Genomic DNA, 22,808 nt, shown 5'->3' with positions numbered 1-22,808 from the left:
AGAGAGTTCTCTCAAATTATCCTTTTTATTTATTATGTTTTCAATACATAAAGAATATCAAACTCCCTTTCATTCCTATTTCATTTTGATAGTATATTTTTTTACATTAGTACGTATAAGCTGATCAAATTCATTTCAAAAGCTTATAAAATTTTAAAATAATACTCTAGGAAAAGATCAACAAAAAAGAACTAAAAGTGGTAAATAATACGTCAAACTAATAATATATTACTCCATTTCGGACTTCTTCAAAGGAGAGCTACAAGTCCATTGGATTTGGATAACATAAATAACACTGCGAGAATAGATAGAAATGGCTAATATCGCCCTTCAAAGAAATAATAGTATCAATTTGAGTCCCAAACAAATTAAATTCAACAGTCCTAAGGTTTATCAATAGGGGTAAAACAGGTCCTGCAGTAACAAACTCCAAATTGACAAATTCCACCAGAGGCATTCTCATTGTTTTTGCAATTTTGGTCACAATTAAAACAACTTCCCTCTGATGAAGTACTGATCTGATTTAAGCATCCTATTGCTGGTGGATCAAGGTTTAGTTCCCACTCTGCACCAAAAAATAATTAAAAAAATTATTCATTGTGCAACTATATACTCTCTTCGTTTAAAAATAAATAAATAAATAAATTTATTTTTCTTTTTAGTTCGCTTAAAAAATAACTTTTTTCTTTTTTAATAATACTTTAATCTCAACTTTCGAAGGAGTATAAGATTATAAAATGAAAAAAAAATGAAATTAACCATTACTTATTATTCTCCTATATTAGAAGAAACATTAAAGATGCCGAGCAGACATGTCACCGTCGACTTGTTTGTTTGCTAAAGGGCAACATCGTTGTTTCAGTTAAAAAGGAGTAATGTCACTGTCCAACAAGGGTTGTTGGTTTAGCTGTTGTACAATTATCTACCGGTAGTGACTAATATTGTGTTCGACCATAATATAAATTGAAGTTGCTTTTAAAGTTTTATGAGAGAAATAAAAGTGAGAAACGTGAGAAAACAAGTTGTTTTTAGTTATTTTAAAACATTTTTTATTAAATAATTTTTATGATCAAACACCACTATTTTTACTTTTTCACTAAAATGAAATAGTTTTCTAAAAAATCAAAAATAAAAATTGATGGTCAAACAAATTACTCTTATGCCTATGTCACATTACATCATCCATTAGTCAGAAGTAGAAGTAGGGGTGTTCATGATTTGGGTTTTAATCAAATCGAACCGCGATTCAAATCAAACCGATTAAAAAATTCGATATTTGGTTAGGTTTGATTTGATTTTGAATTTTAAAAACCGATACTAATTTGGTTTAATTCTAAAATAATCGACAAAATAATCAAACCAAACCGATATATATATATATATATATATATATATTTTAATTATTTACGTATTATTCATAAATACAATATAAATATTTTTTACATTTTATATTTTAATGATGATTTAACTTTAGTCGTAACACATTAAGACATGTCCTCAGTTGATAGTACCTTACGAGATTCTAAATGAATTTCGCACTTTAAATGACAAATAGTACTAATTGTGAAAATAATATCTTGTTGTATATTGAAATTTATAGCTGAGATTCATTAGACTATAGACAATCACTAATTTTAACTTTCGGTTTGAACCTTGTTGAACAAGAAATTTATGTATTCACCTTTTGGGGGTTTATCATATCATTCTGTTAAATGTAGTTTTAAAATATTTTTTTAGAAGCGTTCATATGGTGTTGTTTATAGATTTGCTGAAGTATAACACTCAATTGACATCTTAGTTTCAAGGTTGAGATACAACACTAAGTTAACATCTCATATGTTAGATTAGAATTGTTTTCTTAAGTTTTCAACTTTTACCTTTAGCTAAAGTTATAAACCGAAAAAATCGAACCAAACCGAACTAAACCGACAAGAACCAAATCAACAGTTATTTTTTTGCTTGGTTTGGTTTGATTTTAGAAATTTAAAAATCGACTAAGTTGATTTGGTTATGATTTTGACCAAGAACCGACCCAAACCGACCCATGAACACCCCTAGCCCGAAGGCCCACAACTCACAACGTATCTTCTTCATTTATTATCTTTTCTTTATTAAACATTTCCTCTTTTTTTTTTGCTAAACTTATAACCATTTGAAGGATGCACTAATATCTCTGTTTTTTCCTACTTCTTTATCCCCCTTTTCTACAAAAAATTTTAAAACTACAATATGTCCAAAAGGAAAAAAAAACGAATTAAGAAAACATATTTCACTATTAATTCTTCAAATAAGATCAAATATAACTTCACCTTAAATTATTTATAAAGGATATTAAAATATTTCAACAATAACCACATATAGTATTAGAAAGTGAAAAACAAAACTAATTACAAATAGTCACATTTCAAAGTGAGAACTAGTATTGTTTTTGAAAAGAAGAATATTTTGAAAATTTATTATCTTAAATATGTTATAACAGTTATTGTATGATTACCAAACTTCTTTAAGTTTGTGATAATTAAATATGGTATAATATTTATGGTAATAAAACTTGTGATCAAAGTAAATATAAAAGTTTAAATTAAATTGATAATTTTTTGAAAAGATCAGCTAAAAAGATAATGATTAGAAATAAATTGATTCAATGACATACACTTTAATATTACATATAGAAAATTTTCAAAACCATTTAACAGTTTTAATTTATGAATAAATATTGAGTCCATGCTCAACACGACTTCTACTAGCTAGTTGATGATAATACAGAAAGTACTCTTTGCCTAATCTGCGGGCTCCACTAAATAAACCATAATTTAAGAAGGACAATTTAGTATATTAAAACTTTCGCTATATGTGTTGTTCGAGCTAAGGTCGGATCTGCGTTGTTCGGGTTAGGATCGGACTACAAAGATTTATTGTATACAACTTCAACTTACAATTCTATGAGAGACAACTTCTACAGTTTGAATCCATAGCCTCCTAATTATATGACATCAACTTTCTGAGTTCGATAATTCAAAGCAAATTAATTCTCTCACCAAAAGCTTTATTTAAAAAGAAAACAAAGGCGCAGAAAAGTTACCAGCTATTGCAGTTGTAATGAGAAGGAAGCAGAAAAGAAAGTAAACTTGAGACATGGCCATTGATTTTCTATAGTACTGAACTCTCGAGCTACTTAACCTGAATTATTACGAAAACCTTAATGTGTCTATTTATAATATAGACAAACATATTTTAAAAATATTTCTTGTTTGTATACATTATGGTAGCTCCAGACTTGCCGACTATCAAAGATTCTGATAATTGATATAATTGCCGACTTTCAAAAGATGCCAAGTCACTTGGTACTTTTAGTAAGATCACAGCCGGTCCAAGAACCACATATGTAAACATTTAGCTCACTATTTGATGGGTTAATTAAAATGATGGAGCTACTAAGTTTAATCTATAGGTTTTGAATAAATTATTTTTACACATATATTTCTTTTCTTTTCTTTTTTTATATAATAGAAGAGAAGGTTTCCACATGCTTCAACAGATTGCTTGCTCCATAATTTTATTATATCACTCTTAGTTAATTGTTATAAGTTATTTATACATTACAAAATTAATAATATTTAATTAAAAAACTAAAATAGATATTTACGACATTACTGGTTGAGCTGCTTCAATCATAATTTTACTATATCACCCTATTAATTATTATAAGTCATTTATGTATTGAAAAATTAATAATATCTAATCTGTGATTTTACTATATCGCTCATAAGTAATTATTATAAGTTATTACGTATTAAAAATTAATAATATTTAATTAGATAAAGATAAAATAAATATTTATGACATATCTGTTTCAGCCGTGATTTTACTATCAACCCTAATTAATTATTATAAGTCATTTATGTATTAAAAAATTAATAATATTTAATAATAAAAAGTAAAATAGACATTTATGACATATCTGCTTCGGCTGCTTCAACCATATTTTTACTGAATATTGCCCCTAGTTAATTATTATAAGCCACTTGAGTATTAAAAAATTAATAAAATTTAATAAAAAGGATAAAAAAGATATATAAATGATAAATTAACTCTTGATATTTTAAATTAACTTGATGTCTTATATGAGGTTCACTTAAATTTTTTTCACAAGTATTTTTTATAGTAATTTTGCTTTCTCACTTTTAATTAGTTGTTGTAATTTATTTAAGACATTTATGTTTCGCTGCTTCAATCGTGATTTTACTATATCACCCCTAATGAATTATTATGACCATCTAAGCATTGTGCGACTTAAATTGGAATAGAAAAAATATTATAAATTACAATAATTAAAAAATTAAATTATTTTAAAAAATATAATTGGCTATCGACGATACAGAACTCTGGACAAGGAGAGTAACATATATTATTCAAAAATTACATAAAAAATATTATATATTACAATAGTTAACAACTTAAAAAATTAAAAAGATATAAAATATTTGGTTGACTCTCGAAATTATATTAGTGTCACTTAAATTGAAATAGAAGAAAAGTATTATAAATCACAATAATTAAAAACTTAAATTATTTTAAAAATATAATTCACTATCAATGTCACAAAAGCTTGGATAAGAAAAACAACGTATATTATTTGAAAATTACATTAAAAATGTGATAAATTACAATAGTTAACAACTTAAATTATCTAAATACATATTAAAAATATGATTGACTATCTAAATCTATATGTGTCACATAAATTGAGACAAAAAAAATATATTGAACCCGTGCTAGATCCTGGATGAATCTTAGAATGTATATGCAATCCTTTTTTTAGCAAAAAACTTTTGTTTAAATATATCAAGATTGAAAAAGGCAAGTTCCAATACAGCACGCCAAACAGTATATAAGAAATAATGATAGCATAAATAATACCAATATTACTAATTCAAGCATTATTAATGCAAACATTATTGATACGTTCCATTCAAAATTATTTTTATATACTCTAACAAACGACTCCTACGTTTTAATGGAAGGAACATATACCAAAGCAAAGTTCGATAAAACATTTGCAGAAGTATGTTTTATCGTGTTTTCAAAGACAAATAACTTAAATTGATATGACAGATGGTAAGTTAGAGTTTTTTTTTATATAATTTTTGAAACACTTAAAATATTAATTTAATTTAACTTCAAAGAACAAGTTGACAAATAAAAGAGAAGGAAAAATGAAAACAAAGGATGTTTATGTCGGCTTAGTAGAGGAATACAATTTAATTTTAGATTATTAATCGCAACCCACATGTGATGTAATATGTAATGATTAGATAATTCTTTATATTTTTCAACAATTATTTTCTATTTTATACAACAAGTGTCAAGTCTTATATATCAATTCTAATCTCATATTTTATACTTAATGTAGCAAATCTCAGTCATATGATTAAAGATCTAAATTTTAAAATGCATCGAATTTTTTTATTTATATGAATAAGTAATACATAATTATCTTGTAAGATAATTTGACTCCTTGAAAAATATTATCAAGTAGTTAATATATTTTGTGTATTAATTTTTATAATACATAATTCAAATTAACATCAATCTACTTATTATACATAATCAAATATCTTAATGTTGGGCCCGTACTGACACGGGTCATGCTCCTCTAGTATCATTAATCCTATTTGTAATTGTTTTAAAAATTTTAAAATAATTTGTATATTCATAATCATTAATCCTATTTGTAATTGTGTTAAAATTTTAAAAATAATTTTTATATTCATAATCGTTACTGACTTTTATAAAACAAAATAATTTTTTAGATAAATAAAAGAAAGAAAGCAATGAAATAACAAGGATAAGGAATATCTCTCTCTATATATATTCTTTGCCTAGAAAATTATTTTATTTTATAAAAGTTAGTAACGATTATGAATATACAAATTATTTTTAAAATTTTAAAACAATTACAAATAGGATTAATGAGGATTAAAGATTTACAAATAACAAATCCTAACCCCCTAGAACTGCCAAGTGGCCTCTCAAGAGAACGAAAAAAAAATAAGGATCAACAATTGCTTTTCATTTTATCTGTATATTACAAAAAAGATCACACACATAGCTACATAAGCCTTTACAAAGTTAGTAGAGAACCATATCTTCCAACCACTTTCTTACAAGACATATCCCACAAAATAAGGATTGTCATTCACTTGAAAACTAAACATAATATTTTAAAAAGAAACTATTAAACAAAAGACTATTTAGAAAAATCTCATATTGTAACACTCCTTCTTGAGATTTTTGTTTTGGAAGCTTAGCCCTTAGAACTTCAATTTTTCCCTTAGAAAGAGCCTTGGCCAAAATATTTGCAATCTACTGATTTGAGCTGCAATGAACAAGATTAACTCCGACATGCTTTTTTGCTTGCCTGATAGCGTGAAATTTCACATTTATATGCTTGCTATGACCATTTTGCATTGAAATTTTGGCCATATAAATTGTTGACTTGTCAACATTAATGATAGTAGCTTCAATTTGATTTTTCTCTAGATCACGTAGAATTTTTCTTAACTATAGAGCCTGATTAGTTACACCAACAATAGTGATGTATTCTGCTTATGCAGACGATTGAGCTACCATCTCTTTCTTCTTTAAATTCTATGAGAACATGCCTGAAACAAGTGTAAAAGCATATCCAGAAGTGCTTTTCATATCATCAACGCTTTCTGCCCAATTTTTATTTGAATAACCCATCAATTGCCCTTTCTTTTCCCTTTTAAATCAAATATCACAATCAACAGTTCCTTTCATATACCTCAATGTTTGTTTAGCGATACAAAGATGAACTTGGCTTGAAGAATGCATAAACCTCGACAAAAGACTTGCCACGAATATGAGATTAGGTCTTGTTGTTGTCATATATAACAAACTACCAATTATATTTTTGTTAACTGTTGGATCAACCCTATCACCTCCTTCAAACTTTGAGATCTTTTCATTGTGAACCAGTAGGATCGATACAGGCTTATACCTCAATGTTGAACTTTTTAAGAATATCCCATGCATATTTTCTCTAAGAATGAAGATTCCATCAGTAGCTTGATGGATCTCCATTCCTAGAAAGTAATTCATTTCATTCAAATTTGATATCTTAAACTTGATCTCCATTTATTGCTTGAACTAATGCACATTCTTTATAGCTTTTGGTGGCCAGAAGAACACCAACATAGAGTGGCACCAAAAGAACATCTCCACCTTTAGCCTTCTTCACATATAAAATGGCTTGATTTTAACTTATGTTGAAGCCACAATAAATGAGATGTTCATCAATCTTACTATACCAGGCTCGGGGAGCCTGTTATATTCCAGACAATGCCTTATGTAATTTGTAAAATTTATTCTCCATTCTTGCAACTTGAAAGCCTTTCGATTGGTCTATATAAATATGCTCCTGCAATAGTCTATTTAAGAATGCCGACTTCACATCCAGATGATACAATTTTTAATTGAATTGAGCTGCCAAAGAAAAGAAAAGTCGTATCGTATCATGTCTTGCAGCAGGTGTAAATGTGTCTCCATAATACAAACCTGCAACTTGCACATAACCTTTCACAACAAACCTTGTTTTGAATTTATAAACTGAACATCTGGATTAAGTTTGGTTCTAAAGACCCATTTTACCCCTATTACATTTCGGTCTTTGGGTTTATCAACTAGCTTTCAAGTGTTATTCTTCTCTATCATACCAATCTTCTCCTTCATAGCTTAAATCCATACTTCATGTTTTGATGCTTCATGATAGGTATTGAGTTCTAAGATTGCAACATTGCATCTTTCATATATCTCAGAAAGAGACCTTGTCTTCAAAATTGATGAATCAAGTGAGGATTCTCGATATGATTCTTCAGCTTCTTTCAAATTTTCAGAGCCAAATCATTGTGTTTCAGGCAACAGCTGCAAGTTCAGATAACTTGCATTTTCTTTCTCAACTTGCTCCCTATCCCAGTTCCAATAAGCATATTCATCCACTACTACATCTTTTTTGATGGAAATACCTTTTATTTGCAAGTTGAAAACTTTATAACCCTTAGCTTGCGATGAATAACCAATAAAGATGCCCAATTCACTTTTAGGTTCAAGTTTGCTTCTTCAGACTGAAGGAACATGAGAAAAACATATCAAATCAAAGATTTTTAAGTGCTTGGAAGATGGTCTTTTTGCACTATATGCTTCAATAGGAGTTTTACCACCCATAACTTTAGTTGGCAGCCTATTTAACAAATAAGCTGAAGTAGAAACAACTTCAGCCCAAAAACTTTACGGTAGTTTCTTTTCAAGAAACTAACATCTAGCCATTTCAACTACTGTCCTGTTCTTCCTTTTTGAGACTCCATTCTGTTCTTGTGAATAACTTGCTATCAGCTTGTGATCAATCCCCATATCTTCACAATACTTATTAAATTCATTTAAAGTGTATTCACCTTCATTATCTAACCTCAAAGCCTTTAGCTTACAACCACTCTGTCTTTTAGCAAAAACTTTACATTTCTTGAAAACTGAAAGTACTTGAGACTTGTTGCCCAAAAATACACCCAAGTCATCCTTGTTAAGTTATCAATAAACAACACAAGATATTTATTTTGGCCCAAGAATGATGTCTTCATTGGTCCATATACATCAATGTGAATAGTTCAAGTTTTTCGATTGCTCTCCAGGTAGCACTTTTAGGAAATGCATTCCTTTGAACCTTACTCATCTGACATGACCCACAAATTTCTATATACAGTGATATCTTACGTAAATCCTTAATCAAGCCTTACTCATACATATATTTTAAAGTAGTAGAGTTAAAATACCCATATTTCATGTGCCATAATCATGAATCGTCCAACCTTGCAAAATTGACACTATTCAACTTTTCGTTTACCGGAAAGGTCCTATCCACCATTTCTACTTTATCCATCAAAGTATCATTGAAATAAAAAACCAAACAATGCTTTCTCTTAAAAAAATTTAAACTTTATACTCAACAGGTTACATGCTAAAGAAGAAACATACAACATATCATGTTAAACTTTATACCTTGTTTAGTTTGAAAAGAAGTTGAACCCTTTCTATATGCTTCTACTGTTGCACCATTTTTCATCCTAACTTTAGATTTAAGTGACTTGTTAAGTGTATGAAACATGAGTTCATTAGATGACATATGACTCGTACACTCATTTTCCAAAAACCATTTGGATTGGTTGGTTCTGTTTACTTTATGAGTAGCTATAAACAAGTTTTCTTTCTTTTCTGACTCTTCAATAAAATTTGCCTGCTGAACATAGTGTTGTTGTGGTTGATTCTGCTTGGCCCTGTAATTCTTTTCAATATGTCTTATTTTTCTACAAATTTTGCATTGAATGAATTTTTTTTTAAACCAACAGTCCTTTTCTTGATGATTGGTTCTTTTACAGTGGATGTAAGGTGGAAACTTTCCTTTCTGCTAAGATTCCATCCATGCCACTTTTGCTATTTTTTCATCTCTTATACTTGATCTTTGTTCTTGGGCTTGCAACTTGCTAATCAGATCTGCGATAGATAAAGTCTTCAGATAAAAAAGATTCCTTTATTGCTGAAATCTTGGACTCAAACCTTGCTAGTAAGCATATCCTCATCTTCTCCACTACCTTTGAATCTGGACAAGTTTAACCAAATAATCTTATCTTGCTTACAATTTTCAGAAGTTTGGTAGAGTACTCTTTCACAATATCTCCTTCTTTTATTCTTAACATCTCAAATTCTCTTTTGAGAGTTAAGAGTTTGACCATTTTCACTCTGTCACTTCCGTCGAACTCTGCTTTTAGCTTCTCTTATGCATCTTTAGGCATTTTATAAGCCATTATTCTTGTGAAAATCACATTTGAAAGTGCTGAATGAAGACATGTGAGAGCCTTTGGTTTCATATACTTTACATCTTCATAAGTCATTATTCGTGTAACAGTTGGATTTCGTCCGGTCTAAGTGGAGGGGGATCATTTTCACTTTCAACTGCTTCCCATAGACTAAGAGCTTTGAAATAATCCTTCATCATTATCAAGAAGTTGTTGGATGCCATGTTACCAGGGGCGGAGCCAACCTTCTGTTCGGGGGTTCGGTCAAACCTCCTTCGACGAAAAAAATATACTATTTATACATGATTAAAATTATTTTTTATGTGGTTATAGTAGGTGTTGAACCCCCTTCGACTAAGTTTTCTTCGAATATGGAACCCCCTTAGTTGAAATCCTAAGTTTTCTTTGAATATGGATCCCCCTTAATTGAAATCCTGGCTTCGCCTCTGCATGTTACTGCTACTCAGCTCTCTTAGCTTAGAAGAACTAAAGAAAAAAAATTTCTCTTTAAGCCTTCACAGATCCGCAAGAAGAAGGGCTCTCATACCACTATTAGAATGTGAAACTAAAGAGAAGGAAAAAGATAAGGATCCGCAGTAGCTTTTCCATTTATATCTGCATATTACAAAAAAGACCACACACATAGCTACATAAGACTTTATAAAGTTGGTAGAGGATCATACCTTCCAACTGCTTTCTTACAAGACATATTTCACAAATAAGGACAGTCATTCATTTAAAAACTAAACATAATATTTCTTTTTTTAAATTATTAAACAAAAGACTATCTAGAAAAATCTCATATTCTAACATCTCTTTGAGTCTCTACTTTCCACTTCTAATTTTAGTTCTTTTTCTTGTTGGCAAGGACATAGGACTTGGAAAGAATGTAAGAGTTTTTTAATTAAAGGATAGTAAGAATGATGCGGGTTGATTGCTCGGTAATAAATATATTTGAAGCGATAAATAAGAATAATAAACAGTAAAGAGATAAGTAAAAAAGAAAGTATGATTCTTACTAAGCTATTTCCGACATGATTGTCTAGCAATGTCACCAGAAAGTTAGAGCTTGAGAACTTGAGTTACAATCAGTGAGTAATGAAGTTTTTGTGATGAAAAACAAATGAGATACAAGTGAGGAAAAAGGGTATATTTATAGGCGGGGGATAGACCAAGTCCGTTCACTAATTAGATATGTCAGAGTAGGATTGACTCCTTAGTCCTTTCGGACATCAGTTTAGTGAATCTACGTCTGTCTGCGTTCGTATTCACAGCAAGGTATAGAACACCCTTCCAGCTGGGGTCGATAGTGACAAAGATTTGGCGTATTATACCTTGTCATTGACCAACATATGGGCAAAGCAATACGAATGTGGGAAGTCCTAGACTCTAAGGCAAGGGCAAAGGCTATTCAGAGACATCTTGGCTTAAGTGAGCGGATTGGCATCTACTCATTTGTTTGCATTTAATGGAGTCTGAATCTAAATGGTTCAGACTTCAGTCCATTAAGTGCATTTATTTTTTGAATGCGTCTCAGATCTTTGACTTAGCTAAGGGATGGACATCATGACAAGGTGACTTGATTTAAGGCTAGGTTGACAATATAATGTAGTGCCAACATAAATTCTCCTTAAGAAACGGTTTGATTTATTACAAACCTTATTATAATTGTGAATAACTTGTGAAACTAATTCAATCAAATTTTTGGCGAGGTATTCTGAATAGGAAGTAGTAATATATTTTTCCATTTGTGTTAAAACTATATCTTCAACTTTTGACTTTCATTCATTATGATAACAATTTTGTTGTAGCAAGTTAAAATTGGATATACTACAAGGCTGTATTTTCCTTTGGCTTTACTATTATGAATCTATAGACTAAAAAAATCTCCATGAAAAATATTAATCAGAATTATCTGATTATCAAGAATCATATTATATTATGTACACAAATCTCTCTTTCTCTGAACTCTTCTAATTTGTCATCATAACTTTGAACTCATCAAAGCTAAGAACTCCATCTCCATTTATATCAAATCTACTAATCATAGCTTTACAATTTTCGATGGAAGTTGACTCGCCAAGTCTACTCAACATCTTCTTTAAGCTCTTAGGAGTAATGTATCCACTACCTTCCATATCTTCATACAAACCAAATGCTCCAATTAACTCACTCTCTTTATTCCTCTCTTCCTCCATACCCTCCATCAACTTTTTAAAATCTTCCAACCCCAACAACCCATCCCCATCAGAATCAGATAGCCTCACTGCCATCTCAGCCTCCTCCTCCGTCAGCGCACCTCCTGCCGCCTTCATGCATCTCCTTAGCTCAGCTGGTGACACCTTTCCATCTCCATTCTCATCAAAATAAGTAAACAACCTCTCTAATTCACCATTATTAGTATCACTACTACTCAGTGAAAGTGGATCAGTAGTAGTTATAGCTGTTGTTGTTGTTAGACTCTTCTGTTCCTTATGAGTAGTAGCCTTTTTTAGGACAACCCTATTCCATATTCTTGAGAAAAAAGTCTCTTTTTCAGCCGTGGAAACAGAAACTGACACCATACACATGATGTATGTTTAGTACCTTTTTTTCCAAGAAAGTTTGAGATGTATAGTAAGTAAATGATTAAAGTGTGAAAATGAAAAGCTGAAACAAAGAAAAATTGGGAACTTAAACTTAGAGTGAAACAAAGCTTGGGAAATTAACTAACTTTTGGAAAAAAGCTGTTGAAAGATGAAAGAATATGAGAATGAAGAATAATACGAATGTGGTATTTATAGTTTATGGGGTTGAAGATTTGAGTGGGGAAAGAGAGTAGAGAAGGACTAGTCAATGGTATTAATTCCGTGGGCATACCACGTAGTGAAACAACTTGTAAGACCATTTGTTTCTAGTAGAAGATGCACCTGAGTCGAACATTAGCAATTACACTGTTGACTTGATACACAGATTATAATACAACAAATAAAATTGATACACAAATCATAATACAACAAATAAAATTGATACACAAATCAGAATATAACAAATAAAATGAGTAATTTTATTATATTATTTATTGAATATAATAAATTTAAAATCTTAAATAATGTATTAAATGATGAATAATATTCAGTAGTATAGATAAAATAAATAATAAATTTAAACTCTTGAATAATGAGAAATAGTATTTAGTAGTATGAATAAAATGGATAAAAAAAGAAATAAATTATTCATTAATTTTTTAGTATTTAGTAGTATTGATAAAATGAATAAAAAAGGGGATAAATTATTTATTAATTTTTTAAAATAAACCACTATTATTGAATATTTATTTGTAATATAATGGATAAATATTTTTGGACTAAGGAATACTAAAAATCAAAAGCTGGCTTTTTAATTAGAAGGTTGAAAAGTAAACAGGCAACACGCTATTTAAATAAAATACTACTATATGAAGTTTTGATTTGTGGGATAAAGTGTTATCTTTGACCATAATTAAAAACTACGCGTTTGGTATGTATGCTGGGTGGGGTTAGGGATTTGATATTTTTATATTATTTGGTCATCTATAATGTCATATGCCAAATTGACGCATGTACTTACCTTACTTTAAAATTTGTTTCTTTTTTCATATATTCAGTACTTACCTTTGGGGCATACCCAAAATAGTGTACTCATTTGAGGAATTTTTTATCAAAATAAGTTATTTTTGAAATTAATATATTTTTTTAAGATTTTATAAAATTAGGATAAATGTTGTTGCCAGTAATATATTAGGTTTTGAAAAAATTAATGGAGTAAAATAGTATGAAAGTAGGAATCGTTACTGACAGTAACGTTTTTTACTTAAAACTTTACCAATAAAAATGAAATTCTGTAACTCTGTCATATCAGACTCTCATTAATGTTAATAACGTTTTAAATCAAAAACAGTAAAATCAATAATAATTTCTACTTTAACATTATCTACGTGTAAGATCCTGTAAGTTTGAACTTTTGAAATGAGATCGTATATATTAGTTTGGTGTAGAATATTTTAACTCGAGTTGGATCTCTGAATGATGACTTGATAAGTATGATGTTAAATGATTGTTATTAAATTTTAGTCACGTGATAGTTAAAGGAGTATCATGTCAACTTCCACTGGAATAGTATTTGAAAAAAAATATATTTTCACTTGGAATATTAAATATTTGTATTCTTTTATGTTTATCCATCTAATAAAAAGGTTAAGAGCAAATAGGAAAAGGGACTACAATACTTTACCCACATATCTATTAAACTAGTCGGCTTAAGTCGTGCTATGCACGACTCAATGTTGATTCTTAAAAATTCTATGTTATATATAATTCTATCATTTAATTGATTAAAATATTTATTTGTTTGGTTGATAAATTCTAAGTTAGATATATATATTATTATATTTAGATTGATAAAATTTGTATAACAATATTTTAGGTTGTTCAAATTTCTATGGCATTGATAATCAATTATATATTTTTAAATAATCTAAATTTTCAATTATTTTGATTTATAATATTTTTTCTTCTATTTTACTAGTTAGAAGTGACATAGTAAAATTATTATAGTAAATACTTGTGAATTTTTTTAAGTGGCCTTATATAAGACATCAAGTTAATTTAAAACATCAAAAAATAGTTTATTATTTTATACCTATTTTATTTTTTATTAAATATTATTAATTTTTTAATACTTGAATGACTTATAAAAACATCAAAAAATAATTTATTATTTTATATCTATTTTTTTTTATCAAATATTATTAATTTTTTAATACTTAAATGACTTATAAAATTAATTATGATTGATATAGTAAAATCACTATTGACATAGTTGAAGCTATCATGTCATAAATGTCTATTTTAAATTTTTTATTAAATATTTTTATTTTTTAATACGTAAATGACTTATTTAAATGAATTAGGGGTAATATAGTAAAATCACACCTGGAGCAGCTGAAACAGGCATGTCGATCATGAACAACTTGCTTCAGCTACTTATTGTGACTTATTATATAGGATAATAATTAAACATTAGATATATACTTCTTGATATATCACCGTCTCTTCATTTCCTTTCAATTAACCAGTGTAGTGGTTCCTATTAGCTCTATTTGGATCCCAAGGATTTCTAAGACCAAGTAAATTTGGTTACTCTTTAGCTATAATACACAATATAAAAGCCCTTCGATTATTCTTATGGTTCAAAATCAAACGAAGACTTAGGGTGGATTGAATGTTTTTCAAAGAACAATCGGATGAGATCAACTTTAGTGCTAGTCAAGGTAAGTTCAAGTTTAAGATTAAGCATGGTGATCCTTCTATTTATCACATAGTATTAATGTTGATTCTCCACCGTATTATAGCGCGAGTTAAACATAAGTTTTGTGGAGAAGAATATCAATTAAAGGGTCTTGCGAGCTTGTCGCTTTCTTAGTGTTCGATCTATTGTCTATGTGACTTGAGCATGTTTTTGAACAGGTTGTAATAGCTGTTGTACTTGCCATTTATATAGATCTCATGCCTTAAAGTAAGGGATTCTCATTCATAAGTGTTACAAGGCAAGACTTAAGGTAAGATCCTTTTATAGTTCGGGTTGGATTCTCGCTCGTTATTAATGTATTGCTAATAAAAGTTCCTCCTTCCGTTTCTAGTTTTGAGATGAGATTTGCAGAAGCTTTTGAGTAAGGAAATCATTAAGATTGACTACAAAATATAGATTTTGGCTTAGAGTGAAAAGAGGATTGGCATACCATGATATTGAGGCAAAACTCGAGGTATATAAAACTAAAACCTCTCTCATTGTTAAGGCATAATATATTCAAGTCAACATTGCCTACTTCAATATGTGAGTAGTGCCTTCATTTTCTATTGTTTAGCACACAACTACATACTCTAGATGCCCCCAATATCTACATGTCCATTCCATTTGAAATTACTTATCATTGCACTTCCTACCTCTATTTGATGAAGTCATAATAGTCATGTTTCTCTTGTCAAGACAAGTATCAATATAGTTATGTATGATGGTATTCGTATTCATTATAAATTCCTAGAAGTCCCATAATATATATGTGTCGTATGCTATAAATTAGAATAAATGGTCATAACATAGTCGCATTAGTATACTTGACCACATAGCGGCATATTATAAAATGATAGAATTAAAAAATAACGTTTAAATATAAGGATCACATTAAAGAAGTTAGTTGTATATGAAAGAACTACCTGAGTGGCTAAAGAATCATTATTATAATTTACTTGTATAGCCATATAAGGCGTTATATCATAAAAGTTTATCATTATCGAGGGAGGGTATTAGGTTTAATTACTTGGCATACGCATGACGTAATTATGTGCACATAATTGTGATCAGACCATTATAGTGAGCCCAAACATTGTAGTGTACCCGTCCTTGTGGCATCATTTGCATTTGGAGTCAACTGAAATATCATGTACTATTTTTCCTGCCTCGAGCCAATATATGACACATATGGCCTGCGGGCAGACCCTCATAGTGAACCCCTAAGGAGGGGCATACCCTACAATAGACTGGGAAAATACATCAAAATCCCCCCAAACTTGTCGCCAAAACTTACTTTAGATCCTAAACTAATCGGACAATTATTTACCCCCTTAACAACTTTTAAGTGAATTAATTTCCCCCTCTACGGCTGACGTGGAAAAAAAAAAAGAAAGCGAGCGATTTTTTTTCGCCCACTTTATTTTATATATATATTTATATATATATAAAATTAAAAAAGAAAACAAGAAACCCAACTTCATCTAACTTCATTTTCTTTCTAACACCCCCCACCCCCATCCCATTTCTTCATCTACTTTGAATTTCTGCCCCATTTCTTCATCTACTTCGAACTCCCACCCCGTTTCTTTGTGTATTGGTGCGTTTCTTTCTTAGTACTTTTACTTGTAGAAGATTGGTTTTTGAATTTGAATTCATTGAGGTTTTTAGTGGTGGTGTTTCTTTGATTATTTTATTCTTTGGCAAAGAAGAGTTGGTTCTGGATAGATCTGGGGAGGATTTTTTAATTGTAGGGGAAGTGGTTTTGGTTGAATCTGAGTATTTGGTGGAAGTGGAATTGAGCTCTTTTAATTGGGATTTTAGTGCAAGTTTCTCTTCTACGGTGGGCTTGATGAGCTTGATTTTGATTTTGGTTGAATTAAAAACTGAATCAGACAAAGAAAATTTCGTTTTTGCAAGCTTGATTTGATTTTGAATTGTACCAAAACCAGAGGAAGAAGAAAAAATCTTGATTAATTTGGTTTGATTCTTGGAAGAGCTTGTGGATTTGATGAGCTTAGTTTAATTCTTGAAACTAGAAAGTGAACTTATTTTGATTTTTTTCTTGATTGATTGTTGATGTTCATCATCATCAATGGTTGAAATGGAATTTTCTTGATTGGATTAGGAAAATCATCATCTTCAATGGTTGAAATTAATTTCTTCATGACTGGTTTAGAAAAATCATCATCAATATCTAGCTCCAACATTCTTCTTCTAATTTTTATTGATAAAAATATTAAATTGATATTTTTTTGGCTACAAGTTCGGGGAGGGGGGGGGGGGGGGGGGGGGGGGGGAAGGGGGGAGGGGAATGGTGTATTTTCTCGTTCAGTAACTAAAGCATGCATAGATATGAGGCAAAATTGCCATACATTTGACTTAGAATGCCTTCAGTAGGCCATCTTATGATCATTTGTATTTGATATAGGCATAAGACATCACCTAGGCAAATTTCTAGGTGTCTTATAATGAAAAATAACTTTGAGGACACATGTATAAACTAATAAGGTTGCTTACAGAAGTCATATTATAGTTTTTGAAAATATTGATCCTTAGTACTTGAATTTCGACGTGTCAGTTAGATAGTGTATTGACCACCATTTCATATTGTATATCAACTATTCGTATGCTCATAAGTCCTTCATCTCGATATTTGATCTATATGAGCATTCATACTTATTACTTATTATTTTGTCTGCTTTATATACTAGTACATGTGTTATATGTACTGACGTTCCTCCGTTTGGGACACTGCATTTCTGTAAACACAGGATCAGGTATGCCGATAAGCAGACTTCAATACTAGGCACTCGTCCCATGTTCTGTAACATCGTTAGTGAGCTTCTCTCTCATCTGGAGCTAATAAATGTCTAGTGCTCCTTAGTAATGTTTGTAGTTATAGTTTGGGTATGTTAGGAGCCCTGTCCCGACCATATTCCTTTGTACGGATATGAATTCTGTTAGAAGCTTTGTAGACCGTATTAATTTATCTCCTGTGGTTGTAGTTTCACTTGTTAATATCAGTTAGGTTCAATGAGCTTGAATTATGCATTTATGTAGGCCTTTATAAATTTTTGGGATAATAACTCTTCTAGTTAGAATATATGTCAATTGTATAGCACATAGTTATACGGTTCTTGTCTGCTCTGTCTAGGTTTAGGGGCGTGACACTACGGTTTATTTTGGTTTGCTAATTTTTTGAAAACCTAATACGTTACTGTCAACAACATTTATACTAATTTTGTAAAGTTTTCAAAAAATATATTGCTTTGATAAATTAATTTAAAAAATGACTTATTTTAATCAAGACTTCCATGATTGAGTTTTCGTTTTTGGCCCTAAATCTAAGAATGAGGATAATTATTGAATTTACTTTTAAAAGGATCAAGGATAGATATTATAATGAACAAATAATATGTTCTCAATGCTAAATTACTCGATAATAAATATAATTGAAATAACAAGTAAGAATAATTAACAATAAAGCGATAAGTAAGAGTCAATTCCTCGTATTGTCATTTAACTTAGAAAAATATCCTACTAAAGTCATTTATCTTTTTTTTATTCCAATAATATCATTTAATTTTGTACATTTTTCTTACAAACTAATAATTGCTAAAAATGTTCTTATTCTTTGAGAGAAAAATAACCAAAATAGTCCCTTACTCCCTTAAGTTAACTTTTGAAATGGAATGATCTATATTCTTTAACGATATGAAATACTAATAACTTTTTAACTATAGAAAATAGTGCGTACAATTTTAATTCAACTTCTAGTTGTAATATTACAATAATAGAGTCCACCAAAAAATGTGATTGATATTGTTAAAAAAGCTGATACGCACTCTATTTATTTGAAAACTTAGGAGTTCAACGATAAAATAATGTTTATATTTATTCATTTTATGATAAATCTTTATTTTTTGATAAAATAGTTCAAATTTAATTGTTAATTTCTTCTACTTCAAAAATTATTGTTAGAAAATTCATAATTTATTTAGAAGACGGTGAATTCCTTCAACCCCCACCTCCCACCCCCCACCCAAAAAAAGAAAAAAATATAAGGTCTCTAGCTAGTAGAAAAACAATCATATATAAATATTTTAAAGAATTTAAGGATATCATGATAATATCATAAATCATTCAACATCAAATAAAATATAATAGCCCAAAAATTCAAACTAACTTTAGCGTCATGTTCCAAGCTCATGCGTAGTACAATTTAGATCTTTGATAATTTCATGAGCTAGTTTGAGGTATATTTATGTCTCAAATAACTCCCAACTTTTAGACGAATCAAAATAAGTTTTACCAATTGAATTCCATATGAAAATGTTGAATCAATCAACTTCAAATGAGCATATCTTTTTCTCTACTTATAATTTTCCAACTGAAAGCCCATCAAGTTGTGGGAAATTGAATTACCTTTCCAACGATATAAAATTTTTCCAAATTCGATACCCGGATGAAGAGTTAGGGCGGTTTTTGTAAAGCAGTGTGCCTACTGGCACATCACCATGTCGCGCAGACCAGCCAAATGACAATTGTCATTTTTCAGTGGTCCATCGAGATAACGGTGCATCGCAACACTAGCCATTTTTCCAATTGTAATTTTCCAGTGTGACACCGCGTCGCATTGATGACCCAGTTCCCAATTGTCAATTTTCACTGACGTGTCGCGATAGTGCCGCGTCGCGCTAAGGGCCCAAATCAGAAATTTCAATGGAAATTAAAAGTGTCATTCAGGGGAAAATAAGTTTTTTTCATAAACTTAATCAGTTCAGGTACAGGATTTAATCCCTAAAAAATAAAATTAGGCCATCATTACTCACTTTTCCCCAAATTAAATATCATTCTCTCTCAAATTAACAAAACCCTAGCTCCAAAAATCAAGAGTAATTCTCAAGAATCTCACTAAGAACCTTCAAGAACTCTTCTTCTCAGGTATGTTAAGGTATGTTAAGTGTTCATCCATGAGTTCCTTTCACCCATGTAGTCTAAGTATCCAATTTTAATTGTAAAATTATGATCTTTTCAAGTTATCTTGATTTTAAATTATGATTTCAACCATGAATCTCCATGAACTTTGATTCTACACTATGTTTAAATAAAATCATTGTTGTTATCAAATCTCACATGTTTTAATGTTATTATTCATAGAATTGAATCATGATTTAGTGTGATAGTTATTGAATTCATGCTACTACTTCAAGTTCCATATCATTCCCATGATTAGATTAAACTATGAACTACAAGTATTTGATAAAATGCTTACAAGAAGGAATATCTGAGAAAGGCTTTCACGCTATGTCCTCTAAGCTTAATATTATTTTACTACTATTGCTTTTGAGTCATGGGGGTTTTGAATACTCAAAAACCATAGCTGTTTACTTAGTTTAGTCTCATTATCTTCAGAATAGCTTCAAAATATATTATGAGCATTATCAGATCAGTCAGTTAAACTCAGAACAGTTTTGTAATCCAGTGTCATTCAGTTGGGAGTAGGATTTAGCACCGAGTGAGTGCAGGGATGATGGTTTCCCCTTCAGATAGGCAGAGTCGTTTGTAGCAGTCCCTATACTCCAGAACTACGTAGCCAGCGTAGGATATGAGGAGTCACCCGTCAGTCTAGGCTTGACTACCTCCCCAGGGGTCACCCGTCAGATTAGGCTTGACACCCTTATTCCTTCGAGATAGTACATCAGTACAGTGGATCCACACAACCAGCGTTAGTACCCGTCGCACGGTATTAACACCCTTCCAAGTGGGGTTACAGGTTAGACCCCAATTAGCTCAGATTAGGATATGTCGGTTAGATGATACCTCCTACAGTCTCAATTATAGTCTCAGTTACAGTTTCAGTCCAGTAATCAGTTCAATAATTCCGTTTCAATTGCTTGACCATAGCATACAGACACCAGTGATTCAGTTATCAGTATTTATAGATTATATTCAGTCCATATTATATGCTTGGTTATGCAATCTCAGTATCTACAGATCTCATGCACTCTATTTAGTACCTTATGTTATACATATATATTCAGACTATTATTTATTTATGTTCATGAAATCATGCATATCAGCCTACCTCATTTAGCATACTAGTACATTCAAAGTACTGATCGCATATTCTTTTCTTACACTATGATGTATCATATCATAGGTTTGGATATCCAGTTTCCGGATCGCGCATAGACCAGTAGTTAGATAGAGTTAGTTGGGGCCTGTCCCATCAACTCGTATTCAGTCAGTTAGAGGCTTTCGGACATGTCAGTTAGTCATTCAGTTTATCTTGTTTTATTAGATTCAGACAGTTGTTTTCTCCAGATTCATAATTCAATATTGTTTCCGTTGTTAAAACCTTAGGGCTTATCAGTTATTCTTCCGCATTTATGATTATATTATTCAGTGCTCACAGTAGGTACCAGCTCATGGGTTAGTTTGTGGTCCCTCGGGACCATAAGCACCGTGTGGCGCCCAGGATGAACTTTCGGGGCGTTACATAAAATTATAAAATTTCAAGTAACCATTATGTAATTTTAAAATGTTAAAGTTTTCAAATATTATTTTTGTCAATATTGTGATATTATTTGGGGAAAAATTATATTTTCTCTTCAACTTGACTTTAAAAATTAAATACATCTCACTTTTTTTTTCTTTCTAATATTATGATATGTCTTTTTAAATTACATTACTCCTTCCGTCCCATTTTAGTTGGTCATCTTATTAAAAATAAATGTCTCATATTAGTTGATCACTTACTAAATCAAAATATAATTAATTATTTTTTTTCATGATATCCCTACAATTCATAGTATACATTAAATGTGAACAATTTCAATTCCGATGTTCATTCCTATGCTCAATGAATATAATTAATATTGCTAAAGGGTGAAATATTAAATTTATGATTTTTTAATCAACGTGTAAAATGCAATGTGCCCAACTAAAATGGGACAGAGAGAGTACGTAATGAAGTAAAAAGTTGAAATGTATTTGGAGGTATATTAATATTTCATATAAAAAAATAAAGACTATTTAAAGTCACGGTTTAACTTAAGGGGCTATTTTTCTCTCAAAGAACAAGGACTATTTTAGCAATTGTTAGTTCATAAAGAAATGTACAAAGTTGAATGACATCATTTGAACAAAAAAAGATAAGTGACTTTAATGGGACATTTTCTTAAATTGAGTGATAAAATGAGGAATTGACTCCGATAAATAATAGAGGAAGTTTGAATCTTGTTAAGCTACCTATCTGTCATGATTGTCCATATATAATGTCCCCCGGGAAGCGAGAGCTTAAGAACTTGAGTTACAATATAACGAATAATATAGTTCATATATACTAGGTCATGACCGACTTGAGTGTTGCTGAGCTAGACTTAACTTGACCTCGACTGACTGTTTATCACCCTTTGATACACTAGCTAGGATGTCAAAGTTGAATTCTAATTTCTTCATATATAAACTAGTTAAACTAGAAGTTAAAATCAAGAACTTTGAACATTGGATTACAAGGCAGGTCTTTCTTGGCATCAATAATTGGGAAACCAAGAAATTCTCAATTGAATAACACTAATCAGAATCATATATTATGTACACAAATATCTCTTTCCTTGAACTCTT

General features: G+C 30.3%; 1 protein-coding gene and 2 long non-coding RNA genes across 3 annotated transcripts; 1 reads left to right on the top strand and 2 right to left on the bottom strand.

Annotated features, from left to right (window-relative positions):
- Nucleotides 1-205: 205 nt before the first annotated feature.
- LOC107847151 lies at nt 206-3,177 on the bottom strand. Its single transcript, XR_001667331.2, has 2 exons — nt 3,083-3,177; nt 206-565 (listed from the first exon to the last, which is right to left on the bottom strand). It is a non-coding gene; the product is annotated as an uncharacterized LOC107847151 (long non-coding RNA).
- Nucleotides 3,178-11,590: 8,413 nt separating this feature from the next.
- On the bottom strand, nt 11,591-12,680 carry LOC107848688 (putative calcium-binding protein CML19). The gene has a single exon (XM_016693463.2). It carries the CDS (start codon nt 12,437-12,439, stop codon nt 11,843-11,845), a length of 597 nt encoding a protein of 198 aa, XP_016548949.2. The 5' UTR covers nt 12,440-12,680; the 3' UTR covers nt 11,591-11,842.
- Nucleotides 12,681-14,966: 2,286 nt separating this feature from the next.
- Nucleotides 14,967-18,236, top strand: LOC107847238. The gene is made up of 4 exons (XR_001667375.2): nt 14,967-15,159; nt 15,356-15,447; nt 15,529-15,651; nt 17,951-18,236. It is a non-coding gene; the product is annotated as an uncharacterized LOC107847238 (long non-coding RNA).
- Nucleotides 18,237-22,808: the final 4,572 nt, after the last annotated feature.

The sequence above is a fragment of the Capsicum annuum genome, chromosome 11 (genome assembly GCF_002878395.1).
Source record: "Capsicum annuum cultivar UCD-10X-F1 chromosome 11, UCD10Xv1.1, whole genome shotgun sequence".
Taxonomy (NCBI): domain Eukaryota; kingdom Viridiplantae; phylum Streptophyta; class Magnoliopsida; order Solanales; family Solanaceae; genus Capsicum; species Capsicum annuum.
The sequence above is the reverse complement of the archived record's forward strand: the minus strand, read 5'-3'. Positions and strand labels throughout refer to the sequence as shown.

What these genes read in the sequence shown, in the direction of transcription:
- LOC107848688 (XM_016693463.2), bottom strand. Translation starts at nt 12,439, where the DNA reads ATGTGTATGGTGTCAGTTTCTGTTTCCACGGCTGAAAAAGAGACTTTT.